General features: G+C 36.4%; 2 protein-coding genes and 1 non-coding gene across 12 annotated transcripts in view; 1 reads left to right on the top strand and 2 right to left on the bottom strand.

Annotated features, from left to right (window-relative positions):
- Positions 1-15,213, top strand: part of Acvr2a (activin A receptor type 2A) — a 79,801-nt gene extending 64,588 nt beyond the window's left edge. For both annotated transcript variants that reach the window (XM_038335686.2, XM_038335687.2), the window contains exons 5-11: positions 609-752; positions 2,430-2,573; positions 3,902-4,047; positions 5,351-5,465; positions 8,210-8,348; positions 10,495-10,625; positions 11,563-15,213. In XM_038335686.2, coding sequence (XP_038191614.1) covers positions 609-752; positions 2,430-2,573; positions 3,902-4,047; positions 5,351-5,465; positions 8,210-8,348; positions 10,495-10,625; positions 11,563-11,757 — 1,014 coding nt within the window. In that variant the 3' untranslated portion in view covers positions 11,758-15,213. The remainder of the gene's footprint in view (positions 1-608; positions 753-2,429; positions 2,574-3,901; positions 4,048-5,350; positions 5,466-8,209; positions 8,349-10,494; positions 10,626-11,562) is intronic.
- A 456-nt stretch (positions 15,214-15,669) lies between these two features.
- The window catches only part of Orc4 (origin recognition complex subunit 4), a 44,634-nt gene continuing 34,891 nt past the window's right edge, over positions 15,670-25,412 (bottom strand). For all 9 annotated transcript variants that reach the window (XM_038335679.1, XM_038335683.1, XM_038335680.1 and 6 more), the window contains 5 exons: positions 25,059-25,145; positions 22,194-22,302; positions 21,350-21,445; positions 21,198-21,265; positions 15,670-17,994 (listed from right to left, as the gene is read on the bottom strand). In XM_038335679.1, the coding sequence (XP_038191607.1) occupies positions 17,806-17,994; positions 21,198-21,265; positions 21,350-21,445; positions 22,194-22,302; positions 25,059-25,145 (549 nt within the window). In that variant the 3' untranslated portion in view covers positions 15,670-17,805. The remainder of the gene's footprint in view (positions 17,995-21,197; positions 21,266-21,349; positions 21,446-22,193; positions 22,303-25,058; positions 25,146-25,412) is intronic.
- LOC119820163 lies at positions 19,880-20,039 on the bottom strand. Its single transcript, XR_005286425.1, has one exon. It is a non-coding gene; the product is annotated as a U1 spliceosomal RNA (small nuclear RNA).

The following is a 25,412-nucleotide window of genomic DNA, read 5'->3' as shown; positions in this document are numbered from 1 at the left end:
CTAGTCAGTTTTGGGGAACAGTTAAAGGGATGAACTATTAGTGTTGTGGAAAATCAGAATGAATGAACAAAATATTTGTCTATAGAAACATTTCTTTTAAGTGGTTTTGTATTTTATATACTTGTTTAAGTGACTGGGCAACAAAATCAATAAAGAGAAAGTTAATACTAAACAGCCACTGGAAAAAATAGTAGATTTTGAGATTTTTCTTTGAGAAACGGTTACACTTTGCTGTTTTGAATCTTTTCAAATCCGCATCATTTAAGAGAGTGTGAGCTGAACAAAGCCAATGGTGTCCTATTGAGAGTATTCTGAAGTTCACAGAAAGCCTTGGGAACAGTGGTTAGATTGGGTTTCCAGCGTTTTCACCTGCTGTTCCTAAGTAGCAACAGTGGTAATGTTGTTAGACATTGCCTGCTTATTGGTTCCTGCTAACACCCAGAAGCCCAGTTCTTGCAGGCTGAAAGCTAAGGTCACGCTGACGTTCAGTCACTTATGTGTTCACAATTTCTGTCAGTACCTTCTTCAGTCTGCTTACGTTTTTTCTCATTTCACAATTGATGTCTCATGTTCTGCTTATTTACAGTATTTTTGTTATTTACCTGTAGGACCCAGGACCACCCCCGCCTTCCCCATTACTGGGTTTGAAGCCATTGCAGCTCTTAGAAGTGAAGGCAAGGGGAAGATTTGGTTGCGTCTGGAAAGCCCAGTTGCTTAATGAATATGTGGCTGTCAAAATATTTCCAATACAGGTATGTTCTTTATCTACTTATGTGTTTTTAAAGCTGTAACCATTTAGAACGTTATAGCTCATAAACACCCTGAAAACACAAGCTGTGTATTCTAAAGTGATTGTGTTAGTGGTGAAAGCAGTCTAGCCTGTCTGTGCTGCACTCACATCTGGGAAAGGGAATGATCACAATAAATAAACATATAGTCAATATTTTATTAATAAACACTAAAGACTAGTATTCTAGTCACAAAAATAACCTGTCTGAGTAGTTGTCCTAATATCCCCTGACAAGAAAGAACAACAGATTGTGTGATTTGTTTTAGAATGGCTGTTTGAGCTACATGACCAGACTTAGTCCTCTTCATTGTACTTTTAGTGTTTATGTATAATTATTTTAGTTTTTGTTGGTAATTTTTCAGAGGCAGTGAATCAGATTTCCAAAGTATTTGTTTTTCCTTGAAATGCAGCTGAACTTACTATGAATGCCTGGCCTAAGGCAGTCTGTACTGCTGCTGTTTTGCTCCATTGCTGGTTGACTTTAGGGCTTTCATCTTCCCTTTCCCTGGTAATACACTCCTGTAGCTGATGGCACCCTTGGTGTTAAAGTCTTGGCTACATGTACTCAACCTCCATCACCACAAAGCTACTACAAAAACAGTTTCCTTATCTACCTACGTTTTTGCCTCTCACCTCCTCTAAAGCCTGTCCCATAGAGTCTTTCTCTAGCTTGGCAGCAGCATAGCTCTTTCAAAAAGAGAAGCAATTTTGTTGTGCTAAGATTTGTAGTAAGCTCTGGGAAGTCACTTAATGTGTGAGGAATCTTAACAGTTAGAAAATAATGCAGATATTAAGAGTAGAAATAACAGCAGCTATTTTATCACATGCTTTTATGGACAGAGTAATGATTTACATGTTATATGTTCATATATTATGTCTATATAACATGCATATATACTTTAGCAACCAAAAGCACAATCATTCTTTTAATTCACTGGAAAAATAATTGATTTTATAAAAGTCAGAGGAAAAGCCAGAATTTCATCTTGGATCCAGAGATTTCCTTACCATTAAATTATAGTGTAACTCACTGTCATTGACCTTTCATAGTGAAGAGAAACTAATCTTTTGTCAGTATATAATAGACATAGATAACCTGCAGGAATGAGTAATTGATAGTCTTTAAAAAAATAAAACCAATAGGTATTGTTAGCTTGGTATGAGAGTGAGGGACGGGCAGACTGAAGAGAGACTTTACAATTAAGGTGGTCATTCTACCTAAATTTACCTTCCAGAGAGATGACTGAATAGTAGCATAAATAGTTGCCTACCATAAAGTGCTTGCAGAACTTGTAAGCAGAATGTGTTGCTGTGTAGCATATAAAAATGCAGTGGTTATTGATGAATGTCTGTGTTTGTAAACGTAGCAACTCAGAAAAGTAGATTTTGAGGGAATGGGGTAGGATTCTGTAAATAACGAGGATTTATTATGGATTATCTTTATTACCTGTTACAGATTTCTTTTATAGAAACAATGAAAGGTCACTTGTGTTTAGCTCATTTTATTGTTGTATCACTTGTACTTAGCTTATTCCGTCACTGCTTCAGAACTCACTCCATCTATCTCAGTGTGATTTAGTTCTTGGACTTTTTGTGTTCTTATCGTGATTTTTTTTCTTTTTTCTTTCCTTAACTGTAGGACAAACAGTCCTGGCAGAATGAATATGAAGTCTATAGTTTACCTGGAATGAAGCATGAGAACATACTACAGTTCATTGGTGCAGAAAAACGAGGCACTAGTGTTGATGTGGACCTGTGGCTAATCACAGCATTTCATGAAAAGGTAAAACAACTTAATGCTTAAGTTTTGATAAGCTGGACTTAGCCTACCTACCTAATGTTAGCTGTTGTATTTCAAGAGAAGAGTATGTTATCACAGTTGATTAATATTTGATCATATATCACTTAAAAATAAAAATCTTAGAAAATTACTTTAAGGAAAGAACAATTTTGTACCTAACCCAATAATCACAGAGCAGCCCTTAGCCTTGCCTTCCTGTGCTGCTGCAATTACTTCTCCTACGGCTACTTTAGAATAGACAGTGTTTATTGTTTTCCATGTATTACTTATGATACAGTTTGATTTTATGAACCCTGCTTTTTTCTATTTTTATTTTTTGCCTTATAATTCTTTAATGATGAACCCCGAGTCAGTAACTTGGAATTAGTGCCAAAGCACATGTGTTTTTCCCTCATTTTTTTCAGTTAAATTTTTTCAAGAAAATTCTTTTGTGTAGCAACAGCTGGCCTCATCTTTTTGCCTTAACAGCCTCCCAAGTGCTGGAATTATGGCTTTGCATTACCATTGCTGGCTAAGACACTTGGTTTGTACAATGAGTGTCATCTTTGTTAAGTGTAACTGGCTTTATATTTCACTTAGTATTTGATCATAAGGATCATACCTTCAGAAAGATTTTGTGTGTGTGTGTGTGTGTGTGTGTGTTGTGTGTGTGTGTGTGTGTGTGTGTGTGTGCGCGTGTGTGTGTGCGCACGCACGCACACACACGAATACATATAAGGTCCTTATGTAGAGGTTGATGTTTTGGATGTCTTCCTCAGTTTCCTTTTGTTTTGTTTTGTTTTGAAGTAGGGTCTTTCACTGATCCTGGCTCACTGATTTGGCTGGCCAGTGAGTTTCTAGGGGTCTGCCTGTCTCTGTTTTCCTCCTAGCACTGGGCTTATAGACTAATGTGGGTCTGAGGATCTGAACTCAGGTCTTGATGGTTGTGTGACAGGCCCTTTATCAACCAACTTATTTCCTTAGAAATATTCTGCAGATTAGTGGTGTGTTATGTTTTCAGTGTGGTTCTATAATGTTTTACTTTTAAGGTTAATTTTTTATAAGATTTTCAGCTAGTCTTTTCTTTTTTTTAAACCTTCTAAAGTCATGGAAATGAACTTATTTTGGTAATAAGGTTTTAAAAATAAGTCTGTTGGGGTTGAATGTTCATTAATGTGAGTTGGAAGAAAATTTGAGCGACTCTACAGTTATTGAGTGACTGATTGATTATGTACTGAAAGGAATGCATTGCCTCCAAATCCAAAGAAGTTTCCATCTATGTAAAACTTTCATCAAGAGCTTCTGTGTTTTCCCCCCTCTCTTTTCTTTAGGGTTCGCTGTCTGACTTCCTTAAGGCTAATGTAGTCTCTTGGAATGAACTTTGCCACATTGCAGAAACCATGGCTAGAGGATTGGCATACTTACATGAGGATATACCTGGCTTAAAAGATGGCCACAAGCCTGCAATATCTCACAGGTAAAGCAATATTTGCATTTTCTTTTCGTAAACTCACAGGCTTATTATTTAAACTTAATTCAGGGTAAAATTTATTTTTGCCTTGATTATCTAATCATATTTGAAGAGGCAAAGATTTTCATTTTTTAACGTTAGGTTTGAGATTGACTAGGATATATTCTGAGTAATGTACATACATGTTCATCTCATTAGTAAAGTTTAATGATCTCATGTTTTAATTTGTCTAATTTCTAAAACCATATTTGAGAATAAAGTTGTATTTTTTCTATGTTGAAGGAAAATGACTTTAATTCAAAATTTTGATATACTTTAAAGGGACTTTTTAAATAGGTACACAGTGTTGAAATTAAGGATAGACTGTTTTCTTTGCTTTGTTTTGAATGAGTATACATTGATCCCTTGAGTTAAAGTAGAAGGAGAGATCATTGAGAGGATACAGCTGCCCAGTGAAGAAGTATACATGTCTATGAAGAAGCTGTTACCATATTTTGACAAGTGTTTGTTCCTGGAGAATAGATTTAGTTTGCCATTATTTAATTTCCTTGGCAGAACAAGTGATGGAGTTGTCACCTTCTATTCAGTTTTAAAATGGTTGTTTTAAAAGTAGCCATTAAGAGAGTGATTTAGCAAAGGTATAGGCTGAATGTCACCAGATTCTGATTTTGCAAACCATAAATGACTTCTTTAGAAATGGCTGTGCTTTCTTTCATCTTCCTTCGTGAATCTTCCTTATATTAATATATGCAGACTAATCATTCAGACCTCCCCAAAGTTGTTATACGGATCCTGAAAATGTTTTGATTTCTGGAGCATTTGATTCAACTTCATCCTTTTGTGGGTCAATGTGATGACTTCTAAGTGTAAATGTTGGTCTCAGCATAGACTTGTTCGCTAGAGTTGTCTTTAATATGAACCAGATGAGGCAGATGTGTAGAAAGAATATTTTCCTGCATTACAGTTGATAGACTTTCCAAAGTACCAGGCTGTGCTTTATGATAAAGGCTTCTGTGTGTTCTGTGTTCCCAGAGCTGCTTTCCTACAGCAGTGCCCATGCAGTGCAAGGGCCAATGCAGTGAGGGGCCATTCTGAAGTGGAAATTTTTCCCAAAGGCTATTTTCAAAATTTTCTTATTTTTTTGAAGTTTCCTTCAAACTTTATAACTACAATATCTGAAATGTTCCCTTTACCTTTCTTTGCTTTTCACAGTCTTAAGAAACTTTATTTTTATAGCATATTCTCCTCATGTTCAAGAGAAATTTTTAAAAGATAACTTATTTAAATTACTTTTTTTTCCTATTTAAAGGGACATCAAAAGTAAAAATGTGCTATTGAAAAACAATCTGACAGCTTGCATTGCTGACTTTGGGTTGGCGTTAAAGTTTGAGGCTGGCAAGTCTGCAGGTGACACCCATGGACAGGTAAGAACGCACTATAAAGTATGGGTAGAAAATGATGAGCGCATCTCTTCCTTCCGATCAGTGCCATCTGAGGAGGAGTGGCGCAGCGTTGCCACACTGTCCTCCGGGCAGGCAAGCACAGAACAGTTATCTGTGGCAATTGTTTTTTAAAGTAATTAGTCACAGAAGAATCCCGTTTTTAATAATTTCATCTTTAGGGAATTCTTAACATTAACTCAGTTTTGATTGGCTGATTCATTACCCTAACAGTGGAGGATAATAGGTCACTTCTCACTACAGTGTACCAAGTTCTCCTTCCCATTTTTTTCTACATAATACTTTCTTTCTGGCTCTTTATTGATCCATTAACTCTTTAATGAATTGAATGTTTTTTCTTTGAATTTTTTTCTAGAGTTCAGATCTCCTGAAAAAGCCGGAGTGAGATGTCTCACTCCAGTTATGGTTTGCACAAGTAGATTTAGCATCTGTTAGGAAGGCTAAAGAGAGGAGAGCACCTGTGCATTATTCTCAGAGAAATGTGAAGCTAGGAAAGGTGTTACACCTTTTTTATACAAGGTCAGTTTAGGGGCAGGAGAGAGGCCCAGGAATTAAGAGTTCCTCCTACCTTTGCAGAAGATCAAGTTCATTTCCTGACTCAAGGTACTCAGAAATGCCCTCAAGTTCAGCTTGAGGGTACCCAACACCCTTTTCTGGACTCTGTAGGCACCCACAATCATATGTGCTTAAAAAAAAAAAAAAAACTCCTTGTAGGCAGATTTTCTTTGGGCCCCCGACTTGCAAAAAGCGACTTGGAAACATATTATCGAAGCTCAGCCTTAGCTTCTTGTTCCCAACTAGTTCTTACAGCTTAAATTGACCCATGTTTAAATCTATGTTCTTTTTCCTGACTCAGTTACCCTTACTCTGTACTGTCCATCCTGCTTCCTCTTCACTGGCGACCCTCCTTTTTTCTTTCCAGACCCCTCTGTCGCCAGTGGTCCCGCCTAACCTCTTCCTGCTTAGAAAATAACCCTTCAGCTCTTTATTAAGCCAGTAACAGTGACATGTCTTCACGTAGTGTAAAGGAATATTCCACAACACTTCCCTATCTCTACAATTAAGAATAAAATATTTGCTTAAAATAGTTTGAAATATGACATTTCCTACAAAGCCAAATGATTCTTTCAAGGCTTGCCCTTATTAGTTTTCTGTCTTTCAAGTCATTTGAGTTATTTGGCTATTTCTGAGTTTTCTTAGTCCTTCCATATCTTGATCTCTAGGAACAAGCTGTGTGCAGTCATGGCACACTGAATTCTGTCAGCATGAATTAACAGTTTGAGATTTGTTCAGGTTATGTCAGCAGTTGCACAACAGTAGGAAAGCCGGCATGATTGAGAATAGGGGCAGTTTTAGGGAGACTATTACAAAAATGGAGTAGGAAGCATAGAGAAAAATTTCTGTGCTTATTGTATGAATGACAACCATAAAACAGTATGTATGTAATAGTTTATTTGGTATCACAGCAAACCTAATAACATTTTTTTATAATTTATATTTTATGTATGAGCATTCTGCTTATATACCTGCTTGCTGGATCTTAATTATAGATGGTTGTGAGCCACCATGTGGTTGCTGGGAATTGAACTCAGGACGTCTTGAAGAGCGGCCAGTGCTTTTAACCACTGAGGCATCTTTCCAGCCTCTTAATTTTTTTTTAAAAAACCTCATTCATGCCATCTTTTAATGCCCTTACAATTGGGTTACAATATTAGGCAAAATAAGTTATTACCTACATGGGTAAAAAGTTTCTCTACTATCTTACCGTAACCTTTCATTCATAAAAGAGAATATCTTAGACTAAAATAGATAAACTATAATTTCCTAATAAAAGAAGTAATGTTGGATGGTACAAATTTACCTGTAAGTGAAAAAGTAGACTTTGAAAGATAGTCAGAACACAGTCAAAATGTTTAGGCTGAACAGCGAGAGCCAGAGAGCTAGCTACTTTATATTCTGGCAAAATCAGTTAAAAATGGAACTTCAGAGTTTTACTGATCTGTCCTTATTTATTAAAAAACTATTGCTAAATGTGCAAATAACCACCAAAGTCTTGACCAAAGGTTTCTCACCATTCATAACCTAAGAATGAAAACACCAGTGTCTAAGCTGCTTCTTCGCTGTACATAAGTGTTCTGTAGTCTACGTAGATAGTTCCTAGCATCTCCTCAGCATTCACATAAAAATGCAATCAAGACCAACCAGCACTAGCTGCCTTAGCCTAGTAGCCACAGTTACAGTGCTACAAAATGTACTACAAATACCAAACTGTTTGGGACAAATGAAAATAAAGAGGAATTCATGAATAAATAAGATCTTTTACAAGGAGAATTTAAAAAAATGTTTCTCTGGTAAATTATTTTTACATCACCTTAAATGTTTATTAGTGAAGCCCTAAAAAGGTGTTCTCTAAAATGTAACTCAGACAATATGCAGAGTGCCTTGTTTCCTCCATTCCATCCTTCTTGAAGCAAAGTGTTACTCAGTTCTTTGTGATTTGATCTGAAGGGAGGGCAAGGTCTGTAAGCCTCCATGGTGAGAATACCCAGAAACCATCTTACCAGATAGACCCTGTGGTGTCGCAGTCATAATTCAGTTACTTTACCCTGGATAAATAGACAAAAAAAATCATTAGTTAATAAACAAACCAACAAAAACATTCGTTCATAAAGTCAATGAGTACTGTTTGCTTTCAAAATCTTTTTCAGGTTGGTACTCGGAGGTATATGGCTCCAGAGGTGTTAGAGGGCGCTATAAACTTCCAAAGGGATGCATTTTTGAGGATAGATATGTACGCCATGGGATTAGTCCTGTGGGAACTGGCTTCTCGTTGTACTGCTGCAGATGGTAAGGGAAAAAAAACATTTTTTTAAAGTATATATACCACATTTATGAAAGGGATTACACAAAAAGGTAAATAACTACATTTTCTTTTACGGACGCCAAAAGGTAGCTGAAGATGAAGGAGGCAATCCGAATTTTGGGGTGCTGGGCCTGAAAGGAACTGACATTGACAATTTGGAGATAGTAGATCAGATAGCACATACTCCAAGAAAACACACTGCTTAAGCACTTCATTGTGAGTCCTTATATCAAACTATGACTTGGTGTCCTGGTGATGCAGGCCGTATTAAGTAATTCACGGTTAAGGTGACAAAATACCTTCTGGAGAGAGGACTCCAGAGTGAGATTAGTGTGAATGGTCTGTTCCAGGACCTGTCTGTAAGGCATTTAGTGACTGTCATGGGGTGCAGTCATACCTGAGAAATATAAGTTGGTGGTATCAAAATTAGGAAGAGTTACTTAGTGGGGCTTGGGATTACTGAGGCATTTTTATGGCAAAGAAAAGGTTAGATGCTGCTTTTCTTAAATGCCTTGTGTATGCTCTAAAATATTTAAAAGAGGACTCTGTTCACTTTACCTTTGGCCTTTAAAATCAGGGCCAAAGGGAAAGTAGACCACATTGATGAAGTGAGTGCTTTAAAATTTGTGTCTAGTTAGTTAAAGTCCAGCATTTCTCAAACTTTAGTGTGCACATCAAATTCTTAGGAATCTTGTTAAAAATAAGGCGCTGGAGGCTGGGAAGATGGCTTTGTTAATAAGAACATTGGCTGCTCTTCCTTCATGGACATCAGTCATGGCTATGGTACAAACATGCAGGCAAAACAATCATCCACATTAAAAACAAAACAAAAAAACCAAAACAGCCTGGGCTAAGTCCTAAGAAGTCTGTGCATCTTACAAGCCACCAGTTTACTGATGCCAGTGTTATTGATCTGTGAACCAAAGACTGAAATTTTAAGATGTTAGTACTAGGTTACTAGAAGTGCTAAGTAGTCCTTTATCTATCATAAGGTTCCCACAGGGCTGGGGAAATGGTTCAGTGAGCAGTCCTCATGACCTGATTTTGATCCCAGCTCGCAAGCCTAGCCTACCCTTCCTTCTAAGTCGTCCTCTGCCCTCTATATTGCATGTTGTAGCATGCACACACAGGTACACAAACACAGTAAGTGTACTACTAATAAAAGACAGTTCCTAAAGCACTGGTACAGGGCTGAGTCAGTGCCCTTTGCAGTTCATGACACTACGTTTGAAGTATTTGGTACATTTTTATACTTTGCACAAAGCATCTATGTACATCTACTTCTCTCTGGTCAGTGGCGCTGCCAAGAAAATATAGATTAAAAGCACATTTGCAGATAAGATTCAGATTTCAACTCTACTATATAATAGTCAAATACCTCTGTGCAAAATCTCATAACTTTGAGCTATTGTATTTACAAAATAGAGCAAAAAACCACCTTCACTTGGATATAAAGTAACAGTGAAAATGTAAGTGTGTCTAGTCTGAATAAAAATCTATAGAACATCAGTTATTAACTCTTAAGTGTACATTCCTGTTTATCTGAGATCCAAGAAAAACAAGTTGTTTATGTTATTTAATAAATTTTGTCATGAGGGTAAATTTTGACTTGATGTGAATTCTGGTTGAATTATGCTTGTGATTTAAACATAAAAGTGAACAGCATTATTTATAAATTTTATAAAGATGCTTGTGAGAGAAAACAAAATATAGCAAAGAACATTAATTTCTCATGTAGGATGTTTTGAGTATGCCACAGCTAAGTATAGCAGCTGGAGTGCTGAGCCTCCAGAGGCGCTAATAACTCTGAGTGTTAACATTCTGATATGAATGGCTGGATTTAGAGCTTTGATTTCTTAAGTCCTGACAGATTTTTGTCATATATCGACATGGGCACTCAGCCTATGTGTTCTAAAACAGCCTGTTGAGGCTGAATATGAAGACCAAGAGTTAGGAGCCAGCCAAAACTATTTACCCAGATCCTGTCCTAAACAAAACTTCTAAAAACAGACGTTTTGATTTTACAAGTATAGCTTGGGTCCATCTCTCTGCTCATTATAGAGTGCAGAATTAGAGGAGCTTGTACTAGTCAGGACAAATTAAAACAGTTTTCCTCTTCTTACATTTCAGGACCTGTAGATGAGTACATGTTGCCATTTGAGGAGGAAATTGGCCAGCATCCATCTCTTGAAGATATGCAGGAAGTGGTTGTGCATAAAAAGAAGAGGCCTGTTTTAAGAGATTATTGGCAGAAACATGCAGTAAGTTTATTCACTTTTTCATTTGAAATGTCAAGGAAACATTTTTCAGGGGAATAGTGTACCAGTTCTGTGCACATTTCTCTTCTGGTGGGAAGGTGAGCTTCACACAGACAGATGTTTTGTACTGGCATTCAGAGGCAGAATTAGGGCTTTGTTTGAAGTCACAGAACCTTGCATAGAAGGCTCTTCCCTGAGCTGTCCAGTTAAGGTCAAGCAAGTTATTTCCTGCTCTGAAAGCTCCATGAGGAAACAAATGCCCAGCCTGTGGAAAGCTGGATAGTCATGCTGATCATTACCTTCTAATGAACGGCATTTTAACACTTACTTAGCACCAAGTTTTCTCTACTCCATGAAGTCTTATTCATTTCATTCAGGCTTTCAAGACTTCATTTTACAGTTAGAACATAGAATTGTGTTGGCCATTTGGTGTTAATATAACTAAAAACCCAAACAGAAATAAGTAACTACATCCTGAAGCCAGAGATGGATTTGAGGGTGGTCTTTTAACTTCAAGGGAGAAATGCTGGTATCACTAAGGAAATGATAGATACTGGTACCCACACTAGGCTTGGCTGTGAGTCTACTTGAAAAGGTCAGGCATTGAAATGATCAGATTTATGAACGCTGTATTTTGGAACTTTCATGTTGTGGATCCCTAATGCTTAGAAAAGTGACTTATTTTGCTGGCACATAAAATGACATTCAATAAAAGTGAGTTTTGCTCTAGCCATGATATTTCACATGCTTGAGACAGAAGGATCAAGAGCTTGAGGCCAAATATAATGAGTTCATTAAAAAGAGCCAAAGTGAGTACTGGTCACACTTGGCTCATTTTGAAACTGTGACCCATGAAAGTAGTTATTTCTTTATGACAATGTTAGCCTGTTTCCTATCAGGAAACAATAGCTATTATGTTTGACTGTTCTTCTCCTCTTAGGGAATGGCAATGCTCTGTGAAACCATAGAAGAATGCTGGGATCATGATGCAGAAGCCAGGTTATCAGCTGGATGTGTAGGTGAAAGAATTACCCAGATGCAAAGACTAACAAATATCATTACTACAGAGGACATTGTAACAGTGGTTACAATGGTGACAAACGTTGACTTTCCTCCCAAAGAATCTAGTCTATGATGGTGGCACCATCTCTGTACACACTGAGAATTGGGACTCTGAACTGGAGCTGCTAAGCTGCGGAAACTGCTTAGTGTATTTTCTGTGTGAAATGAGTAGGATGCCTCCGGGACATGTACGCAAGCAGCCCCGTGTGGGAAGCATGGCTCTGGAAGACTTACTGCGTCGTCTGCAGCACACAGATGAAGGGGAGTCTAAGGGAAAAGCTGCAAACTGTAAAGAACTTCGGAAAAATGTACACGAAGAATGTGGCCCTCTCCAAAATCAAGGGTCTTTTGGACCTGGCTAATCAAGTATTTGAAAACTGACATCAGATTTCTTAATGTCTGTCAGAAGACACTAATTCCTTAAATGAACTACTGCTATTTTTTTTAAATCAAAAACTTTTCATTTCAGATTTTAAAAGGGTAACTTTTTATTGCATTTGCTGTTGTTTCTATAAATGACTATTGTAATGCCAACATGACACAGCTTGTGAATGTGTAGTGTGCTGCTGTTCTGTGTACATAAAGTCATCAAAGTGGGGTACAGTAAAGAGGCTTCCAAGCATTACTTTAACCTCCCTCAACAAGGTATACCTCAGTTCCACGGTTGCTAAATTATAAAATTGAAAACACTAACAAAATTTGAATAAATCAATTCATGTTTTATAACAAGGTATTACAAATTCACTGTGTTATTTAAGAAAAAATGGTAAGCTATGCTTAGTGCCAATAGTAAGTGGCTATTTGTAAAGCAGTGTTTTAGCTTTTCTTGTACTGGCTTGTAATTTAGGGAAAACAAAGTGCTGTTTTGAAGTAGAAAAAAAAAACTGGTGTCATTTCCCCTCCTTCCTTTCACCTTATATCCAGGTCCCAAAGTATTGCATACTTAAGTAGTACTTTTTTCTTTAAGGTGTGCTGTGTTTGGGAAATATTTGAAAACATAAAGCATGATTTAAAAAAAAAAAACATTTAAGTGAGCTGTGACACTGGAAAGCTCTTCATTTTATCTTTTAAAATAGATTTTTTTTCCTATTTATATATGTAAAATTGTGGTGTATTTCTTTTACCAAACAGTGTGTGGGATATTCTTATCACTGTTTTAGGATCACCTCAGGAAGTGTCATTACTCAGAATTCCTCACTCTGCTTTGAGACATGTAACTATCACTATACTGTGTGGTGCCATCTTGTCAGAGTAATATTTGATGTCTGTGATATGAAGAGAATTACCTTATGATAGAGATACTGACCGTTATACACAGATTTCAGATATTACTGCTTTAAATCAAATCAGGGATAAAAAGTTGAACCTATAACTTAAAATATGCAATGACATTTAGAGGTAACCAGTGGTGGTATAAGGAACACAGCCTAGACTCCCCCAAGTTACTTTACAGCTAATTCTAGATAGTTCATGCCTTATCCTTGCTAAGAAAATGGAATTGGTGGCAAGTAGGTACCAGAATACTTTTAAAAACAATGCAACATTAGAATATAATTGGCTTCTTCCTCAGACTTATATAAGCCTAAGTGAAAGATTTAATTCCCTGAAATTTTAGATTACCAACAAATAGCCAGTATTATGTTATTTACATTTTTGTTGAGTCACTTTAACATCCACACATTAATTTTATAAACTTTTTACATTACTACTATCAGGAGCTCACTGTGAATGCATTATCTTCAGATGGCTAAGACATCATACACTACATTTTACACAAAATATACACTAATCTCTGGGAAGACTAAATTAATTATGAACAATACATAGGTCAACAGACTCTAAGCAGGGAGGGGAGAGTAATAGCATTTGTGTCTGTGTGCCACACCCCACAGAGAATTGTGCTGTCCGTGTACTCAAGGTCTCACTGTAACCCTAAAATCGCCCAGTTTAGTGTTCTTGTTCTGATTTCTACATATCTGGCCTCTCAAGTTCTTGATTTAGGTTTGCTTCCACTTGTAAACTAATCAAGGAAAACCATAAGAGAATGTGCATACAAGGAAATTGTTAATCTCCATAAACAAATTTCTAATGATTGTAGACATTCAGCCTTTTTACAAGTGATAAGCGAGGGCTCTGTGAGCGTCTGGCTTAGGAAAGCACTGCAGATACAATGTTGTCAAGACTGGTTCACGAGAGAAAATGCTGTCCTCACGCGAGGGAAGCTTTAAGATATCTTGGGTATTGTACTTAAATCTAGCTTATCAATTTAAAAACCTGTATCCTCTTGAGAACTACATTTACAGAAAGCCTTTTTTATAAGCAGTAAAGTAAGAATGTTCCAGTGACTACCTGTCCTTATACCTAGTCTTGTTAAAACTTTCTTTTGCAGGGCATTTTAGTGTTTGGTTTACAGTAAGTGCAGAGCGGGCAGATAAAAAGTTTGATCTAGGGACACTGAAAAAGGAAGATCAAAGACTGAATTTTTTTTTTTTTTGAGGGAGACGGCAAACTTAGACCCCTGTAACTTTGTGTATGGTGCTTCTCATGATGTCTTGTACTTTGCCTTTCTGACCCCCACCAGAACTGCTGCTCTTACTCTACCTTGCCCAGATCTCCTGTGAGAAATGCTTTATGATCAACTGCCATAGGACTGATGGATTAACCAGTGTTCGAATTTATATGAAGTCTATCTATGCCCTGCACAGATCTTGTATGTATTTTAGATGCTAGGAGTTTTAGCATGTGATTTGTGATTCTTGTTTGGACATTTTATTACAGGTACCTTGTGAATTCCAGAACAGAGACTGTGCCTCAATGATTGGTCCCATGAACTTGCACTATCCTTCGTGGTGATATTATATTCTGAAAATACAACCAGGAAAAACAAAATCCAACATCTTTGAATTTAAAACTAGAATCATATATCACAAAATTATGAAAACATCGCTTCTGTCCCCCTTTTAATCCTTCAGTAATAGTCACATTTAGGGAAAATTTAAATGGTTGGGAACAGACCCTCACCAGATAGACGGTAGTTTAGTGGAATAGACTGGTTACTGTTTTTTAAAAAATAATGCTTCATCAGATATTTTCCAGTTTCTCTTTTTTACTTTTTTGAAAAATTACTTTTTAGGAACATTTGGTATAATGTGCATAAAATTATTTACAATTTATGGACAAAGATACAAGTAGCATCTTGATTAAACATCATTTACCTCAGATATTCAACCAGCAGTACGTTTTTTATGCAGTCTCAACCCGTATCTCCCTATTTGTTACCTCTCAAAATATTGGTAAACAATTATTTTAGCTTTACTCTGTATTCTTGTCAGTGTTTTGGGCACAGGTTGTTGTACTACTGTCATATTGTACTTGCTATTTTTTTTTCTGCAAGTATTTAACAGAAAGCTAAAAACGAAAAAAATCCCCATAAAATCCCACCTTGAATAAGTGATTGTTAAATATTGTACAAATAAAATGTATGCTATCCCCATTCCATCCCTATGTTAAATAAAAAATGAATATGGTATTATTTTGCACATGCCGTTTTTCTTTAGCTATGTACATTCTTTAAAGAGGGAGGTAACAGTTTTACATTGAGGCTTCTGAATAGAGAATTTGAAGGGTAGTGTTATAAAAGCAGGGATTTTGTGAATTAGGACATTTTCTTGCCACTTCTGTCTAATCAGACTGTATTTCTACCCAAGTGTTTGTGTTGTTCCTTACTGCCCATGGGAGAAATCCAGAGGCTTATTGGTAAAGTCAGTGCAATTCATGGGATTCTGTGCTCTCAGGACAAAGGTGAAGACAACTTAGATTACTGCTTTGAAAGGACCCACACTGTCATCTAAGTCAGATCAAAAGGCAATGGTGGAATATGCACACAACTGCCACAGAAACTCCTATTTCCACAGCATGTTCTGCAGTGTCTAATTCTTTAGATAAGTAGGTAATAGGTCCTTACCATATAAGACATTACCATATGGAAGTTTAAATGACAGATTTTAATTTCTCAGAGACATGTGTCTGCATATAAATCAGAAATGCCTTTTAAACAAGACCCAAGTTTCTGTAGGCCACATGGAAAAAAGTCTCAGTCCTTTTTGGTAGTTCTTCCATCTGTTGGCCCAGGGGAATCTTGAGTTCTTGATTTTCAGTATTTTTCTTCATTGCAGAGAATCTTCAAGTCACACTTTCTGTTAATATTCCTCAGGGTGCTTTGGGACTGTTATATAGGCTCCACCTCTGAAGCTGTGGAGTTGTACATTACAGATATACACTTCCACGCCATACATTGTTATTTTTAGAAACTCATTTTTATTAGATTTAATAATGTAATTTAAACAATGTATGAAGTGCAACTGGCTAAAAAACTTGCAATATGTCTATACTTTTATGACCTTCATAGTTACTTCATTTTTAATCACAATTAAAAATAAAAATTCACCTTGCCTGTTTAAAGTTGAATACATTGTTCAAACTAGAGCTTCCCTAGTTGTTACCCAGTCAGGAAAGCAGAGGACTCAGCTTTTAAGCAGCATCTAAATATGTTTGAAATTCTCATGTCATTTTATTAGGGTCTTTAATGATAGACTTTTGTTTCTAGACAGGCTCTCACAATGTAGTCTAGGCTGGTGACAAATGCTTGATTGATTCTCTTTTAACAAATATCCTACACGGTGGGACTTCAGACACCTTGTCCTGCTGCTACTAGTTTTTTAAAGGAAAAAATTTGCTTTTATTTAGGTAATATTGCTAAGATTAGCATGTTAAATAATTTTTAAATGTTAAATATTTTTTAAATGAAAATGTGTGGACTATATGTTATCAAACCACTATGCAAGCCTTAGACTTAATGAGATATGGCTGGGGAAAAAAGTCTTAAGACATAGAAAGTTACCATGTTTTACTGTAGGAAAGGCTGTGTCTGAAGAATATGGTTTTTTAACTATGAGGTGGTACTTTAATGCACAGAAATCAGCCAAGTTATTTCTTGAAAGTGTCCTGTAAAATAGTAAGAAATGTGCAGTTGATCTGGTTTTTCCGTAGCTTTTGGAGCCTGTCCAGGAACTTGCTCTTGTAGATCAGGTTGGCCTCGAACTCAAGAGATCTGCCTGCCTTTGCCTCACAAGTGCTGGGATTAAAGAAAGGTACGTGCCACTGCCGAGTTGAGCTTCAGTTTTTAATAACATTAGCTTTAGTCACACCAGACATTCCCATGCTGCGATCCTAGATATACCCAGCTGGTGTGCTAGTTTTCTAGTCTGTAAACGCTATTCAGTTCTGCAGTTTATACTTTATAAATTGCACACAGATGAGTTATGTATTTTATAAAACCTCACTAGGACCAAATAAATATGCAATCAAATATTCATTTAAACTTGAACCTGTTACTTTTAGGTCTGAATTTATGATATGGATCTTTGACTGACACTGTATGTTCTCAGGAAATTCCTTTTTGAAGCACACTGCTAACACTTCCCATTTGTAAAAGCAGTTTCTTAGGAATCCTTTAAGGTACACGCTAGATAGCAAATTCTGATTCCTTCTGAACTAAAGTAGACCCAGAATGTACACTTAAAAAATCCCTACACGAGATTCTGATAAGATACTCAGAAGAAAATGCTCAGATTTTTTTCAACCCCTTCCACACAAACTTTCTTCAGCCCAAGTGGGACAGTCTACTGATATTTGGATAAGAACCAAAATTCCAATGTATACAGCAAAACCAAACCCAATCCCAATCTCGACAAATTCCTACTGTAGCTGAAATAACCGTGTAATTTCTGCTCCTTGTTGTGCTTAGGATTACATTTGGTAAACTGATAGGATTACATCTGGTAAACTGAGTACTTAATTGAAACCACTTTTTCCAAAAGACCACATACATTCTACAAGACCATCACATCATCATGTGGACTATCCCTAAAATTTTATTCTTTAGAATTGCTGCTAATGTAGTACAATTTAAATGAATGGAATTTTGTGTATGTGCAGTCATGATTCAACAAACAAGTTAAGTTTCTCATAAACAATATTTATAAACAAAGGGATGTAATAATATATCTCTTTTAAAGGGCAGTAGTAGCTTTTACTTTTTACAGAAATGTACGTAAAATATTCACAGCCAGCTTAGTGAGGATGTTGCCCACTGCCTGACATCTGTAGGGCAGTTGGAGTACTTCTGTAGAGCATTCATAATTTGAGTATTATCCAAAAGTAGTTTCACTAGCTGGTATTCTCTCTGTGAATTGACTGAAGTTCTTTCCATGGGTTTTATTAATTCCAACTGTTGTAAATGTTCAAACGCCTGCAAAATAAAAGACAGAGCTTAGAAGGGGAAAAATGTTAAATCCAAGACAGATATTGGTTAAAAAAAAGTCAGCACATTTAAACCATCTTTTCCCCAAGTGCACCTCTCCATACCTTTTATATTAAAATATTTCTCCATACCTTTTATATTAAAATATTTTTTATTTCATTTTAACTATTTTTTAAGATAGGATTTCTCTTGTAGCCCCAGCTGTCCTAGAACTCAGAGATCTGCCTGCTTCTGCATGCAATTGCTGGTATTAAAGGTGTGGGCTACCACATCTGGGCTCTATAACCTTTTTCTTACTTAACTAAAGCTTTGTTCATGACAGACAGGGGAGGAAGAAAGTAAGAGAACAGAAAAGATGCCAACTTTTAGTGATGGGAATTAAGCTCAGCAGTATGATGTGTTGGCCTAGCACCACTAAACAGAAATGGTAGTCTCCAAACCCCAAGCCTAATCAAATCCATAGAATTACACTGTTAATTTTATCTGAATCTGAAGAAGGTTTTGTTTCTAGACTGATTCTGTATCACAGGTTTCTTATTTCTACTGTACCCACATCCTATTCATGCTCAGCACCTTCCACATTCCACTTCTGAGCTTATCCTTTGCCTACTACTTTCATACTAAAATCCGATGAAACTGATAAGACTAAACAGGTTACTAAAATTTGCAGTTTGTTTCAGTCTCAATAAAGCTTTATTGTATGTTAAAGTTAAACAGCTGTATACCAATAGATCAGTGTCATACTTAGCCAACATTAGAGAAACTTTCTCCTGCAGTAGATGGGAACCAATAAAGACCCACACCCGGACAATGTGCAGAGTAGAAGACCTTGCCCTAAATAGGATTTTTCCCATCAAACCCCTCACCTTAGGACTCTGTGGTAAAAGAGGCAAACAGATTTTAAGAGCCAGAGGGTTTGGATACCAAGGAAACAATGTCTTCCAGACACAACAGGACTAAGGAGCAGGAACTTTGAGAGGCTGTGACAAACACACAGCATGCACAGGTCCAAGCCAGAAGGGGTCCATCCAAATGCTGAGATGGGGAAGTAAACTTGATCTCTCATCCAAACCAAGAAGCTATCCCCAATTAACAACCTCTCACAAAGAAAGAATTAGTTTCTCCAAGAAAGTCTCTCTGAGTATACAAACCACACTTAAGGGCAGAGACCATGCACAGCAGTACCAACACAAAATGACCTCAAAGGTATTTGGACATTTTTGGCCTCAATATGGCTTTGCTTTGGCACGTGCTCCTTTCCCGCCCCACCCAAAGCGGTCTTTTGCTTGTTTATTATGGTTTCTGCTTTTGTTTTTAGGGTTCTGGTCATGTCTCTGCCTGTGTTTGTGCTTTCCCCTGCTATTTTGTTGTTTCTTTTGTCAGTTCATTTTGTTTTATCCTTATCTATTTGCTTGACTGTTTTCTTGAGGGAGGGCATGGAGTTGGAAGGGTGAGTTGGGAAGGATCTGAGGGAGGAGACTGGGATATATTATATAAAAATAACTCCTTTCAAGAAACGTAAGTACAAATTAAAGATCAAAAAAGTTAAACAACTGTAACAGAGGGAGAGGTTAAGAAAGGTCCAGAGTACAATAAAGCTATCGGGTGGGTCCTGTAAGCAAAGGGCACAACTCTGGGGTGGCGGAGTGTTCGTTTTACCACCAGTCAGTGAAGTTCCCATCTATGCTCCTCTTAGTCACCTTAACAGAAATCTTAACCGTTTGCTTCCTCTTACTCTACAACTCATATAGTACTTTTAGAACCCTAACAACTGTTGAGGTTGTTATTAAGGAAAGAGAAACACCACACTCTGATGACACACTAAAACAGTGACACATAGAAGTAGAAGTAGATTCTTTTTTTTCCCCTCCCAGTGGAGACTGCGAATCCAGTCACCCACTTTCACAAATTATGAAGTCGAATTTCCTGCATCTGGGGAAACTGCAGGGGTCAAACATCTGGAGTGCAATGGTTAAGCCTGCCCCTGGGGAAACCACCATCCTGGCCATGGTATCTCCCCTGCCTGTAAGAATTGAAGTAGATTCTTGAGCATTTTTTTCTTAAAGTTCACTGTGAAAAGTATCACTACAATATAATTCTGTTTGTCTTAAAAGTTCTTATAGGAAGAGAAAAGGCTCGGATGTCAATCATTTTATAAAATGAGAAAATATTCTTCAGGTATAGATAAAAAAAACTGAAAAAACATTTCCAAGCTGCAAAATATACCCTATTTTAAAATGTACAAATGAGCAGCTACAAATGGTTCCTAAACGTGCCCAGGTGTCCTTTGCACAACCACGACAACTAGAGAGGGGCTAGGGAGAATCCTCCCTCAGGACGCTAGGACTGGTGCTGCATCGAGAACTGGCAAGACTCTGCTCTGTGAAAACTGCTACAAGGAAAGACATTCAGGCTATGCAGAAGATGTTTAGTCCCTTATGACAGTCCCCACCCCCAGCCACACTGTACCAACACTGGAGAATCAAGCCCTTGAAATGGGTGGGCTTGTTTACATTTTATTTAGATTCCATTAAATATGAACGTAAAACTCTGAGATTTTATTTAGTAAAATGAATATATTTGGTATAATTTTTAAATGTAAATCTATTTTTCTAGTTATATATTTAAAATTTAAAAGAAAAAAATTTCTAATGAGTATTTATTAAATTGGGATCTGCTGTAATTCTGTACACATATTCCAAATTTTAAAGATGTAATAGAAAATACTTCATAAAATATTTAATCACAGACTGAGTTATACTGTTACAGTTATTTGACCTTATATTTCCTATGCCTACTAGAAAACCTAAGTCTATATAATGTGATTCCCATTTTCTTTGGAGCAGAGGAGTGTATTATAGGATATCATTGTCAAGTTGTAAATTGGTAACTTACCACAAATATAACTTAACATTTGTAAGTGCCAACTTGTGGATTGGAAAAGGATAAGGTCATTTACAGCAATGTACTTTCTTTGCAGTATGCAAGTACTAAGAACAGACAGTAGAGGGCAATATAGCTTCACAAACTCTAAAACAGGCTGCCTAAAGAATTTTTGAAGTATTTTTCCATTTAACCAAATTTTGCTTTGAAAGTGTTCCTATAATAAATACTTAAGGGTTCAAAAAGTTATGAAATATATAAAAAAATAAAGTTGGATCTGATGAAAACTACAAGCAAATAAACCATACCTTCATGACCACAGGTTTCTCAAAGTTATAAACAGAATGGGCCTTTCTTTGAATAAATTTCTGAAACTCTGCAAAGTAAGCAGTAAGAATATTAGTGCCTCCAATAAGGGACAGAGAAGATCCAGAAGAAAACGGCAAACTTGTCATCTCACCATTATAGACCATTTGAAAATTAAAGGGCTCCTCTTCATATATGTCATTTAAATGCTTCATTGCTATTATAAGACAGATTTCCAAGACGGACAGACCTATAATAAAAGAGAGATGGACTCTTGAGTTGCTTGACACTGAAATGACTGGCCTCTGGAAAATAACTACTGTTTAGTCAAGGCTCTGAGGGGTAGAGAAGGTTGGGATGCCCTGTATTTAAAAGTATTCCAATCACTATTTTCTACAAAAACACAAGTAGTCTTTCAACTTCCCCAAACATAGTTGTTAATGGCTTTTTTTGGGGGGTGCGGTGGGTGGAGATTTGCAAAATAAAGATTTTTGTAAACTTAAAGGGGCATGCTATAAGCATGAAAAACTTGATACTATATGGCCCACAACAAATAACAGAAATTATGATTACCATGCAATTTCAAATAACATGCCTTTGGGAGGCATTTATGCAGGAAGTTCTGGGAACTGTATCTAAAACTGTATGCACAGGCCCCTGCTTTCCCCCAACACACTGGAGAGAAAAATGTTCCATTCTCAAAAGGAAGAGTGAACCTCAAATGAACAAATACCACCAAATATAGTAGCACTTAGAAGAAGGATGGAGAACATTGTCAATAACCTTAACTGGAATTCCTATTGGCACGGGAGGCAGAACAGTTCTTTCACTCTAGAGAGCAGTGGTAATACTCTGCACAGTACTGACTCAAAGCTGCTATGTGTATACTCTGTATACAATGCACCATGCTACATACTAATTATAATTTTGGAAAATATCTAAATCCAAACTTTAAAAATCCAAAAGTTAAAAGAAAGACTAACAAAGCAGTTTCTCACCATGTACAATATTTGCTTTAGAATCCAAGTTACACAAATGCTGTGCCTCCATCAGATCTGCTGAGGTCATAAATGGGTGTGATACTGTTACTCGATTTAAAGCAAGCATCTAAAGAAAGGTGCATTAAAAATTACTTATTTACTTGAATATTCTGGAGATATTAAAGAACAATGTTTAAAAATTGGTATAGTTTATTCTTATAAGAAAGAAACTAGAGTTAGCCTCAAACTCTGCTCCATGAAAATGCAGCAGAGACTCAGTTCAGATACTGCCATCTCTACTATTGTACACTTGAATCTTATTTGTCAAAAATAACTAAAAGAAGAAATGTCCAACAAAAGAAACTGAATGTAAGAACACAAAGCTCTGATGTTTACAAATAATATGTAAAGGTAAGTAAGTAATTCCAGTTTATAAGTAAGCAATTTTGAAAACAATTATAACCTTAGACATAACTATCCTCCTCACTTAGTTCTCTACTCAAGCAAATAGCTTCTGGGATTAAGTTTTCACCTCAATTAACAATCTCACTGTATTGATTTGTATATCGAATAGAAATATCTGAGGTTTGTCAATGTAGCAGACACAAACACACAGCATCAGGTTAGATGTACACTTCAGATACTCAATAGTTAAGGACAAGAGACTGGAAGTCCTTGAACTTCATTCTACAAGCTGGGACTCTGACCGTTTGTGGCTATTTATTTATTTTTTTTCAAGCTTTCTATAAGAAAGTTCTATAAAGATAGTATCAGAACTCATCTTCTAATAAAAATCTATTATGAGCCGGTCGGTGGTGGCGCACGCCTTTAATCCCAGCACTCGTGAGGCAGAGGCAGGCGGAGCTCTGTGAGTTCGAGACCAGCCTGGTCAACAAGAGCTAGTTCCAGGACAGGCTCCAAAGCTACAGAGAAACCCTGTCTCGAAAAACCAAAAACTATTATGAAAACTTATCCATATTGATTTTAATTCTAGTTCAATCACTGTCTATTGAACTCCTTTGTATATACCTACAATTATTCATTTCCTGTTGATAAACATCTGTCATTTTCATTTTTGTAATGATAAGCAAGGCTGGAGAAAGAAATCCCATACATGTTGTTTTATACATCTTTATGTATGTGTGGATGGATGATGTCTTAGGGTTTTCTACTGCTGTGAAGAGAGACCATGACTCTTATAAAGGAAAACATTTAATTGGGTAGCTAGTTTACAGTTCAAAGTTTCGTCCATTATCAGCATGGTGGGAAGCAAGGCAGCATGCAGCAGACATGGTGCTAGAGAAAGAGCTGAGAGTTCTTACATCTTGACTCACAGGCAACAGGAAGTGGCCTGAACAACAGAGTGGTGCATGTGCATATATGAGATCTAAAAGCCTACCTCTACAGTGACACACTTCCTCCAAAAAGGCCACAGCCACTCCAACAAAGCCACCCTCCGAACAGTCGACTACCTATGAGCTTATGGGAGCAATTATGTTCAAACTACCACAGATGAATTCAGATTCACAATCCACAACTTTATTACAGCCAACAATTATGTTCAAACTACCACAGATGAATTCAGATTCATAATCCACAACTTTATTATAGCCAAGTTGCTAGAAATGACAGAATATTTTTAATGGGTAGGAGGGAATTAAACTAATGAGATAAGTTTATATGGAGAAATACAACTTTATTCAGTAAAGACAAGAAAGGGGAACAAGAATCAGTAATTCCTATGCAGTAGAAACACATGAAACATGCCATAAGCTTCAAAGAGCCCAAGAAGCCCAGATCTGAGCCCCAGCTTTGCTATCTACTAGCTGGGAAAGAACTGCTTAACGCAAGTGTTTCAATTTTTTTTTCCAAGGGGAAGAAGAAACACCTGAGGATAAGAGGAAATGTTTATTGTGAAAAGGTTAGAGAATATGTAGAAAACTAACTTGTTACTGGGCAGAATGTCTACTTAAGAAATGGTCGCTATTACTCATTCCCATTACTGAAAATAAGGAGAAACAAATGGACCAGGAAATGCTTTTTTTCTGAAAGGCATGTACTGTAACTTTTTAGAAATATCAGACTAAGTTCAAATATTAATTAATATTCACAGCAATTAAGTGCTTGATTGGCTTTGGCATGACCACCCCCACAAGATAAATAAAATAAGAAACAAGAAAACAAAACACCTTAAAAGAAAAATCAATATCTAACATGTTATTCACTAAAGAAAAGCATATGATCATAGCCACTGATTTAGCACTTGACAAAAATCTAAGACACATTCATAATAAACTCAACAAACTAGGCATAAAAAAGAAGTTAGCAGTGACCACGTACAAGAAACCTTACATCTAAAATTTGTATCATATTAAAATACTGTTTTCCTCTTAAAACTGGCAAAATAGAAAGATGCCCAATCTCAACATTCTAAGCCAACAAGTCATGGCAAAAAATAAGAAAAAGAAAAGACAAAGACTAGAAAGGGAACAAGAATATGTACCTATTTGTGGATAATTTGAGTATGTCTACACAGAAAATCCTAAAGAACTTATTTTTAAAAGCCTGAGAGTTCAGCAAGACTGAACATACTAAAATTTACAAATACCATTTACAACTGTTTCAAAGAAAGTAAAACATTTAAGTATTTATGTACTTTTAAGTTTAAAAATTTCACATCACTATGTAAGCAGTACTCTTGACTTATATACCATTGGTAGGAAAGTAGAAATATTATAGCTATTATTGAAAACAGTTTGATGGTACTTCAAAATGTTAAAAATACAGATTATATGTATGAATGTACGAAACATAAGGCATTCCATCAACATATAATTTTTTTCACAGATCATGCAAAAATAAATGTAGTTAAAAAATACAAACCAATATCATATGTAATGACCGCAAGTTTTTGTTGACATTGAAATGTTTTTGTAAAACTTCACGCACAGTTGAGTCTTCTGAGAGACACTAAAATAACAAAAACAAACAAAAACAAAACAATAAGGATAATGTAGCTTAATCCCAAATTTCCAATCTAATAAGGGGAAACTATATAGTCAAACTGGTGGGATGGTTGAACAGAAGGAAGTATAAACCAGAAAATCAAGAGTTATTATACTTGAAAAAAAGGGAAGTATTAAAAGAATATAATGGGAAAATTACGAAGTGCTATAAGAACATGAGCAGAAGTAAGACCATGGCACAAGAGGAATTCTTCCTATTTCTTAAGCACAG

Source organism: Arvicola amphibius, chromosome 7 (assembly GCF_903992535.2).
Source record: "Arvicola amphibius chromosome 7, mArvAmp1.2, whole genome shotgun sequence".
In the NCBI taxonomy this organism is placed as follows: Eukaryota; Metazoa; Chordata; class Mammalia; order Rodentia; family Cricetidae; genus Arvicola; species Arvicola amphibius.
Note: the sequence above shows the minus strand (reverse complement) of the source record. Positions and strands in the feature narration are given on the sequence as shown.